This window comes from Delphinapterus leucas, chromosome 15 (genome assembly GCF_059928025.1).
Source record: "Delphinapterus leucas isolate spDelLeu-1000000601 "Yukka" chromosome 15, BTC_Dleu_Yukka2, whole genome shotgun sequence".
Taxonomy (NCBI): Eukaryota; Metazoa; Chordata; class Mammalia; order Artiodactyla; family Monodontidae; genus Delphinapterus; species Delphinapterus leucas.
The window spans coordinates 29396217-29406385 of NC_143143.1; the positions used below are offsets into that span (position 1 = coordinate 29396217).

The 10169-nt window shown below is 47.5% G+C and overlaps 1 protein-coding gene across 1 annotated transcript in view; it reads left to right on the plus strand.

The window, feature by feature from the left end:
- The window catches only part of TVP23A (trans-golgi network vesicle protein 23 homolog A), a 30748-nt gene extending 21346 nt beyond the window's left edge, over positions 1 to 9402 (plus strand). The window contains exons 2-6 of the mRNA XM_089896169.1: positions 5257 to 5401; positions 6498 to 6587; positions 6820 to 6948; positions 8194 to 8322; positions 9343 to 9402. Coding sequence (XP_089752295.1) covers positions 5257 to 5401; positions 6498 to 6587; positions 6820 to 6948; positions 8194 to 8322; positions 9343 to 9402 — 553 coding nt within the window. The remainder of the gene's footprint in view (positions 1 to 5256; positions 5402 to 6497; positions 6588 to 6819; positions 6949 to 8193; positions 8323 to 9342) is intronic.
- The last annotated feature ends 767 nt before the right edge of the window (positions 9403 to 10169 follow it).

Here is a 10169-nt window from a genome sequence, read left to right on the forward strand (position 1 = left end):
ATTTACATAAAAGTACAGAGAACAATGACCCTGGTATTCCCTTTGCCCTGCTCAGTCATGATCAGCACGTGACCAGCCTGTTTCGTCTTCACCCCCATCCACTCCCCACCCCCGGATTATCTTGAAACAAATTCTAGACATCATCTCAGATGCTATTTTCATAGCAAAGTGAAGCAAGGAGAAAAGATACCATCTTTCCTCAGACCTTTGCCACAGTGAAAAGCATAAGGCTTTGCAGAGTGTCTGAAAGAGAATTTAAAATAGGACGTCTGATGAGGAAGTTAGTCTTCAAAGTATTTGAAACCAATAAAGGGCAACTTTTAAAGAGACTATTAGATCACTGATGAATTGAGGATTAAATCAACCTTCCCCCACCCGGCCCCAAATCAAACGCGCTTTAGAAGTTTGTGGGAAGGGGGATGCGTATGGTGCCTGTGGGATGCAGTCCTCCCCACGCCCACCACCGACTTTACTCTGTCTAGACAGGGCACCGCCCCCAAACTGTGTCCATTTTTTGTACAGAGAATTCCCATAAGCCCCTCCCCACCGCAAAGTTCCCCCTATTATTAACATCTTGCATTAGTGTCATCCATTTGTTATGATGAACCAGTACATTATTATTAACTAAAGTCCATAGTTTCCATCAGGGTTCACTCTTGGTACTGTACCTTCCACAGGCTTTGACAAATGTATAATACAGTATCGTGCAGACTAGTTTCACTGCCCTAAACATCCCCTGGGCTCCAATTATTCATCCTCCCTCTCCCCTAACCCCTGGCAACCACTGACCTTTTTACTATCTCTATAGCTAAGTCTTTTCCAAAATGTCATAGAGTTAGAATCATACAGTATGTAGTCTTTTCAGCCTGGCTTCTTTTACTGTGTAATATGCATTAAGGTTCCTCCATGTCTTTTCATGGCTTGGGAGCTCATTACTTTTTCGCGCTGAATAATGTTCCATTGTGTGGATGTACTATGATGTATCCATTCACCTATTGAAGGACATCTTAGTCGGTTCCAGTCTGGGGCAATTATGACTAAAGGTGCTAGAAACATCTGTGTGCTGGCTTTTGTGCGGATGTAAGTTTTCAACTCATTTGGGTAAATAGGAGTGCAGTTGCTGGGCTGTAGCTCATGTAGAAATTTTAGGGTGACTTGCAGAGATTCTTTGGTCAATGGCTTCAATCAGAATTTTTATTGAGGTGTAGCATACATACAGTAAAGTGCACTAATCCCAAATGTACAGTTGGATGAATTTTTATACACATGCCCACACAGGTCAAGATGCGGAGCATCTCCAGCATTGGGAGCCCCCTTGTGCGCCTTCCCAGTTGCTGGCCCTCTACCATCCCCAGAGATAACACTGCTCTGACCTCTAGCACAATCCATTGTTTATGCCAGTCAGGCAGCTCCCACCCTGCAGCTTTGGAAAGGGGATTTTTTGGGGGTGCGGGTGGAGAGAAGAGGCCGTTAGTGATAGTTTGCTTCATTTTGGTTTGTTTTGAATGGAGCCTAATTTTATCACCAAATTCTTCTTGCCCATCCAGAGCAGGGATTGGCACAAGTTCTGGGTAAATATTTTCGGCTTTGCCAGCGATTGAGTGAGCATGGCTGTGTTCTAATAAAACTTTATTTACAGAAATAGGAAGTGGGCCAGATTTGGCCCTTGGGCTGGAGTTTGTGAATCCAGGGTAGAACAGTGCTTTTCCTTTGCAAAGTTCATGTCCAGGCCCCACTCCAAATCTGAATCTGCATGTCCCGGGTCCAGGGCAGTGTTGCGTGCATTTTAAGGCCTCCTCGGGTAACTTTCAAGCACATTCCATGAGAACCTACTGGGTTTCCCTCCAAGGTGGGGGACAAGGCATGTCCTGGGCCCAGAACTGTGAAAGTGGATTTAAATTTAAACAGAAGCCCAGCTAGACCCTCCCCACCTTGACTTAGGTGATCTCATTTCTCCTTTCTCCATCAGTCATTCTCTCCTCTTCCTCTTGAGATAACAGGCTTCTGCCTGGCGGGTGGAGGGCGCGAGATGGATACCAGAAAGTACTCCCGTTGAGGATAAGGAAGTTTCCTTGGTGAAAGTGGAGGGGCTGGGGGAATATGGGGAGATCAGGAGTCTCGGGGAATCCCTGCACAGTTGAAAAGTCAGCCCCTGGGGAGTGAGAGAGGGAAGGTTGTGGTCAGAGGGGGAATTTTACAGTTTGGCTCCTTGGACCAGTTTTGAGTGACAGTGAGACTGTCAGCTGTTCACAACGACTGAGCATGGTGTGTGTTTCAGGCATTACGTACCTGCTACCTTCACTTGATCTTTTTAATCGAATACCCTCGGCAGTGGCTCCCGTGGGCATTCCCATTTTACGGAAGTGGAGACTGAGGCGGTGAGAGGTTCCGTAGCTTAGGGACAGCCGGGGAGCTACTCAGAGGTTGGAGCCGGGATTTGGACCCTGGCAGTCAGGCACCTCTGTACTGTTTGCCTCTCAAGGGGGTGACCAGGTGGATGCCTGGGAGGGGGGAGTTGGAAGCCGGTGGCATTGAGAGGTGGAGGCGACTGTCGGCGCATGTGTGCTCCATGGCTGCGGAAGTGGCAGGAGAAAAGGCTGGGGGGGACGGAGGACCCCATGTCAGGGAAGGGTGGGCAGGCTCAAGCCATGGCCTTCAAAACTCTCCAAACTAGAAAGCTGATCTGAGACCACATCCATGTTAGCGGTGGGGCACAGGCTGGGCAAACTGCAGAGGTGGACAGAGTGAGGGCTTGGAGGGTTGCCCAGAGAACAACCCGCGTAAAACAGGATCAAAACAATGTTTGGAAGTGCAACGGGCATCCTTTTCTACTTGCTTTGGATAATTATAACAACAGCAAAAACAACAATAATAATACCTTCCATTCAAGTTACGGAAACAGTCAACCAGGACTCAACAAAATAAACAGAACCTTCCAACAGGTGGAATTTTTCCTGCATTTTATTTCAGGAAACCACAGTCAAAAATAGAAAACCAGTGGGTGGGCAGGGGATTTATTTGAATGCATAACTTCCAGGTTTCACCCTGGATCAGTGCACACTTGGGTCTCTTGTAAACCTTTTAAGTCTGTATTGTTCTACAACAGAGGTCCCCAACCCCCAGGCCACAGACCGGTACCAGTCCGTGGCCTGTTAGGAACCAGGCCGCACAGCCACAGGGGAGCGAGCGAGGCTTCATCTGCCGCTCGCGCCCCATCGCTCGCATTACCGCCCGAACCATTCTCCCACCCAGCACACCCCACCCCCACCTCGTCCACGGAAACATTGTCTTCCATGAAATCTGTCCCTGGTGCCAAAAAGGTTGGGGACTGCTGTTCTACAAAAAGGACAGATGTCCCCAGTGAGCCTGAAGGGACTGGATTATGAGGAAGGTTCAACACAACAAATATTTGCCGAGAATCCTAATGCCAGGTGCTCTGGGGGATATAAAACTATTGAAAACATGGTCTCTGCCCTCGAAGGATGTTCAGTTATTGGAAGAGGACTCATTTATCTTGGAGTGAAGGGGGCAAAATTGTACTTAGACAATTAGTTGAAAGATCCTCAATAAGGTTTAAGGTGAAAAGGGTATAAGAGACTCCCAAGAGTCTTAACTTCTGGAACATTCCAGGTTTGGAAGTGCTACGTGATCATGTCTAATTCTTAAATGCCAGGTACGGTCACCAGGAGAGCTCAGCATCTGAAAGGCACAGGTGAGAACGTTCTGGAGGACAGCTGGGGTTCTGGCACAGCCCCTTCTTCCTTTAGAACATGAGGAGTAAATGCAGATGTCATTACACATCCTGCCTCTGAATCTTAGCTGACGCTCCCTTGGGTGTCAGAAACCCACGGTTCTATAGGAGCCTCCTGGGTGCTTACCCTGACCACCTTCCTTCTTGGAAGGTCAAGCAGGCTTGTCCCCCACAGGCCTGCTGGCTACCTTTGCTCCCCCCGATGTGGCAAGCCTGCGGCTCACAGGCCAGTGTGCAACACAGCCTGTGGCCTTTTGTTAACATAATTAGTGACCTTTGTGTAAAAATCTGATTTCCCATGAAAAGTCTGGGTTTCTGGCTTCCCGTCAAGATATCGGATCTGGCACTACTAGGTGAGGTTTGCTGAGTAGAGTCACCTGCCCTCCCCGCCCAGCAATGTATTGCCACCCGTCATGGGGCTCGCACGGTTGCTTTTCATTTTTTTAAAGATAGTTTCTTTTTAATTGTATAGAAGTTTTTTAAAAAAATTTTTATTATAGTTGATTTACAATGTTGTTAATTACTGCTGTACAGCAGAGTGACTCAGTTATACATATATAAACATTTTAAATAATGATTTTAAAAAATTCTTATTATTTTATTTTTATTTTTTGGCTGCATCGGGTCTTAGCTGCGGTGCTCGGGCTCTTCGTTGTGGTGCGCGGGCTTCTCTCTAGTTGAGGTGCAAGGGCTCAGTAGTTCGGCACACGGGCTTAGTTGCCCCGTGGCATGTGGGATCTTAGTTCCCCAACCAGGGATGGAACCAGTGTCCTCTGCGTTGGAAGGCAGATTCTTAACCACTGGACCACCAGGGAAGTCCCTATATACATTCTTTTTCATATTGGTTTTCCATTATTGTTTATTACAGGATATTGAATATAGTTCCCTGTGCTATACAGTAGGACTTGTTGATCCATCCTATATATAATAGTTTGCATCTGCTAATCCCCAACTCCCAGCCCATCCCTCCCCCACCCCCTCCTCCTTGCGCACAGCTGCTTTCTGGCTCCAGCGTTGAAATGCAGCTCATCACAAGTGGCCAGGGGTTGGCGCCGACTTGTGCATGTCGTGCTCGCTTCCCTCCATCAGGAACACGAGGCCCCCGCTGATGTGAGGCTTCTGCACCCGTGGGCTGCACATGGCCGCGCTGTTCAGTCACTGGCGGAATAACCCAGCATTTCCCTTTGGGGAATTGGTCACTGTCGCTGCTAGGCAGGAAGGTGGTGATCAATGTCACCGACACAGTTCACGTCAAAGGTGACCCATTTGCAAACAGGGCAAGTGATATTTGGAGTCAAATTAGGGGAAAGTACTGGATTCTTTAAGAGGGTGGGGAAAAAATGCTGGTGCGATGAGGATTGTTTCGAGCCTTCTAGGTTAGCGCTGCAGCCTGAATGAGTTTGGGTTTAAATGTATGCGGAACATGTGGGACATGGAAACCACAGAGTGAGTTCAGCCACTGCCCTTTGGGCCCTGGAGTGAGGGGGCTCTGGGTTCTTTCCTAGGCACCCGGTGGCCACGTTTTTCCACCTGTTTTTCCGAGTAAGTGCCATCATCACCTACGTGGGCTGTGACTGGTTCAGCAGAAGCTTCGTGGGCTGTTTTGTCACCGTGCTTCTCCTCCTGTCCTTCGACTTCTGGTCTGTGAAGGTAAGGCCCCCTCACCTGTGACAGCCTCGCTCCTGAAACACGTGGCTGCGTTTCCAGATGCTCACAGTTCTGATGCATGTGGCTGATTTGGGCTCAGAGGCACTTTGGTTTAAACTGCTGATGTGTACTTAAGAATACTAAGCCGAATACTGTCACTTAAAATTAGAGAAAAAAATACATTGCTTAGTTGAATAAATGGCTTCTGTCATGCTTGCAAACATGTAGTGTATGAGGGTGACAACTCCATAGGGCTTTGGATTTTTTGTAAATTTTACATATGACATAATATTATAAATAATATATTTTAAAATTCCATATAATATGAATATATGTGCGTGTGCGTGTGTGTGTGTCTGGGGAGTCCTTTTTTCATGAATGAAACTTTGTTTTTAAAATTTTTATTGGAGTATAGTTGATTTACAATGTTGTGTTACTTTTCTGCTGTACAGCAAAGTGAGTCAGTTATACAGTTATACATATACATATATCCACTCTTTTTTAGATTCTTTTCCCATATAGGTCATTACAGAATATTGAGTAGAGTTCCATATGCTATACAGTAGGTCCTTATTAATTATCTATTTTAGATATAGTAGTGTGTATATGTCAATCCCAATCTCCCAATTTATCCCTCCCTCCCCTTCCCCACTGGTAACCATAAGATTCTTTTCTACATCTGTGACTATTTCTGTTTCATTAATAAGTTCATTTGTACCACATTTTTAGATTCCACATATAAGCAATATCACAGGATATTTGTCCTTCTCTTTCTGACTTACTTCACTCAGTATGACAATCCCTAGGTCCATCCACGTTGCTGCAAATGGCGTTATTTCATTCTTTTTTATGGCTAATATTCCATTTTATATATGTACCGCATCTTCTTTGTCCATTCTTCTGTCGATGGACATTTAGGTTGCTTTTTAAGGTAAGCTTAGTTAAGAATTAGAGGCCTCAAAACTGATTTTGAGAAAGCCCCACAGTTCAGTTCCCCTCTCCTCCTTCTCACGGTGCAAGCTTGGCATGAAATGGTGACTTTTATTCATCAGTGAATGACCCGTGGCCTGCTTGGAGACATTCTGTTCATTTTCCTCAGAATGTAACCGGACGACTCATGGTGGGCCTTCGCTGGTGGAACCAGATCGACGAAGATGGGAAAAGCCACTGGATTTTTGAAGCCAGAAAGGTATTCTCCAATACGTGTCAAGCTAGAACAGGAAAATGGCCGTGGAAGGTTCCCATGGGTTCCTTTTGAGCTTTGTGGGATCTGATCCCCGCCATACACAAAGCCCACTGATGCTGGCACTCCGTTCAAAGTCACATGTGGCAGAAGCACGTGTGACGTGAACAAAAATCACGACACACTCCTTTGCAGCCATTTTTGCGAGTATTGAAACCGAATCACTTTCCCGCCACAGGTCTCTCCAAACACCGTGGCGGCCACAGAGGCGGAAGCGCGGGTCTTCTGGCTCGGCCTCATCGTCAGCCCCATGATTTGGATCGTGTTCTGTTTCAGCTCCTTATTTTCCTTGAAGCTCAAGTGGCTGGTAAGGCAACGTCGGCTTGAAACACCTGTATAGAACCGGTGGTTGCAGGAGTGGGTTTTTGCTATTGATCGACCGATCAATCGAAACAACTTTGAGATAGAATTCACGTACCAGGCCGTGCACCCATTAGTGTGTACAATTCAGGGGCTTCTAGTCTATTCACAGGGTTGTGCAACCATCACCACAATCAGTTTTAGGGTATTTTCATCACCCCAGAAGGAAACCTTGAGCCCTTCAGCGATCACCCTCCCCATATACCTGTCCCCCCCCCCCCGCCCCTGCCACCCACTGATTTCTCTGTTTCTATAGATTTGGCTATTCTGGACATTTTCTGTAAAAGAATCATATAATATGCAGTCTTGTGTGACTGAGCCCTTTCACTTAATATTGTTTTCAGGGTTCATCTCTGTTGTAGCTGGTGTCAGTGCTGCTTTCTTTCTTATGGATGAATACTATTCCACGGTATTAGACCACATTTTGTTTATCCATTTATCCATCAGTGAGATAATCAATGGTTATTTGTTTCCAGCTTTTGGCTCTGAATAATGCTGCTGAGAGAGGAGTTTTTAGAAAAAGTGCATGACGTCCTACCTTGGATAGGGAACCCTTCCTCAGTAGGAATAAGCTAGCCTCAGGGTTCTGCAGTTTTATTTCAGAGTTATCATATTGCATTGCCATGATCTGAGTCATTCAATGAGGAAACAAAATATCTATGGACAGTCTGAGCAACAGCATAAAAAAGTGTGGGCTGGGCTTCCCTGGTGGCGCAGTGATTGAGAGTCCGCCTGCCGATGCAGGGTACACGGGTTCGTGCCCCGGTCCGGGAAGATCTCACATGCAGCAGAGCGGCTGGGCCCGTGAGCCATGGCCGCTGAGCCCGCGCGTCCGGAGCCTGTGCTCTGCAACGGGAGAGGCCACAACAGTGAGAGGCCCGCATACCGCAAAAAAAAAAAAAAAAAAGTGTGGGCTCTGGAGTCTGGATCACGGCTCAGCCTCGCTCCAGCTCTGCGACCTCAGGCAACTTTAGCTTCCCTGAGCTTCCATGTTCTCCCTGTAAAATGGGATAATAACGGTCCCAACCTCTCGGGTTCCTGGTGATTAAAAGTGGTCCATGAGTATTTGTAAGCACTCCGTAGAGGTTGGCTATTACTAGCAGGTGTGGGCCAGAGCCACTCCTACTTGCTTTGGGAGCAATATTTCAATACGTGCTCTTAGGAGAATTACATTTGCTTTGTCTGAGCGCAGGCCCTCGTGATAGCTGGGATTTCTCTCCAAGCCGCTAACCTGTACGGCTACGTCCTTTGTAAGATGGGAGGCGAGAGTGACATCAGCAAAGTCACAGCCAGTTTTCTGTCCCAGACGGTGTTCCAGACGGTGAGTTACTGAAGTCTGATTCCTGGACCCCTGATCTCCAGACACTTAAAAGTCAAGGAGGCCTGTTGGCAATGGCAGGTTTTGATGTTTTCCATATTAGCCAGGCCTCCGTGGTTAGTTGCTTTTTTGTGTGTGTGGTTAAAATTTACCCTTTTAACCATTTTTAAGTGTACAGTTCAGGGCTTCCCTGGTGGCGCAGTGGTTAAGAATCCGCCTGCCAATGCAGGGGACACGGGTTCGAGCCCTGGTCCAGGAAGATCCCACATGCCGCGGAGCAACTAAGCCCGTGCGCCACAACTACTGAGCCTGCACTCTAGAGCCCGCGAGCCACAACTACTGAAGCCCGTGTGCCTAGAGCTTGTGCTTTGCAACATGAGAAGCCACCGCAATGAGAAGCCTACGTGCCGCAATGAAGAGTAGCCCCCACTCGCCGCAACTAGAGAAAACCTGTGCGCAGCAACGAAGACCCAACGCAGCCAAAAAAAAAAAAAAAAAGGCAGAGTTCTTTAAAAAAAAAAGTGCACAGTTCAGTATATCCACATCCTCATATCACAACTCTGATCTTCACAAACCGAAACTCTGTACCCACTGAATGTTTAACTCCCCATTCCCCCCCTCCCCCCCCACCAAGCTCCAGGTAACCACCTACTTCCTGTCCCCATGCATCTGACGACTCTAGGGACCTCACCTAAGTGGAATCATACAGCGCTTGTCTTTTTGTGACTGCCGTTGTCGGTTTTGAGTGATTTCTTTAAACGACAGAATTAAGAACCATAACGTATTTTTTTTTTAAACCTAGCCTTAGTTCTAGGAGAGAAATAGATCTTCTAAATTTGACCAGGCTCTTCCTGAAATGGTCTGAACCATCTTAACTGTGAACAGTGCAGCTTCACACCAAGACCTTGAGCAACCAGCCCTACAGGCTTTCAGTTCACTGTGGGTTTGCTCTGGCCTTGAATCAGCAGGATCGGGCCACACACATGTGAGACAGAAAGCCAGGGCAGCCTCTTCCCCTTGCAGGCCTGTCCAAGAGACTTCCAGAAGCCTGGCCTTGAGGGGCTGGAGATTCACAAGTATTAGGTAAGAGGTGGGATCGAGGTGGTGGCCTGGACGGTGCAGGGCCGGGGGCTCCCGTGGAAGCACAGCTCCCCTGGGTTCAGCTGGGCCTGCGGTCTGGGTGGGCCCTTTAGAGGGGTCCCACCTTCCTCACCTTGAACAGGTGGATTTGACCCTATGTAGGCAAGCGGGGTGGGCGACGAGAGAAGGGGAGGGCAAGGCATTTGTCCGCCTTCCACTCCATGCCTGGAATAAGATGGGAACTGGGAATTTACTCTTCCCTCAGCTGCTCTCAGTTCCTGTGTGTCTTTCAGAGTGAGCGTCTCATGGCAATGAGGATCTTCTTGGAGTCTGCATCTCTCTTTTTATGTAATGTTAAAAAACCCTGTAAGTTGTCTGACACTGGAAATTGCTGGATATAGTGAACACACATTCCTATACAGGGTGTCGACACTGACCCCCAAATCTGTTCTCATGTGGGTGATTCGATGGTTTTTTGACTGTGCCCAGCCATGTGGTGTGCACTGACCTCAGAACAAGCCCCAGCAGGAGGATCTATCACTGCTTTAATTTTTTCTCCACCTGAGGAACAGCGTTTGCACTATGCTGTCTGCAACTGTGACTGTATATCTGCAGCGAAGCCACACATTCACCCCTTTGTCCCTCTGGTTCTTTTTCAGGCTGACTTTCCGAGGCAGCGAAGGCTCAAGTGAGAGGTTCTGTAATGGAACAGCTTCCAACAGAGAAGAAAATTCCATGACCCACAAGCCGCTGGTTTTTTACATGAAGCA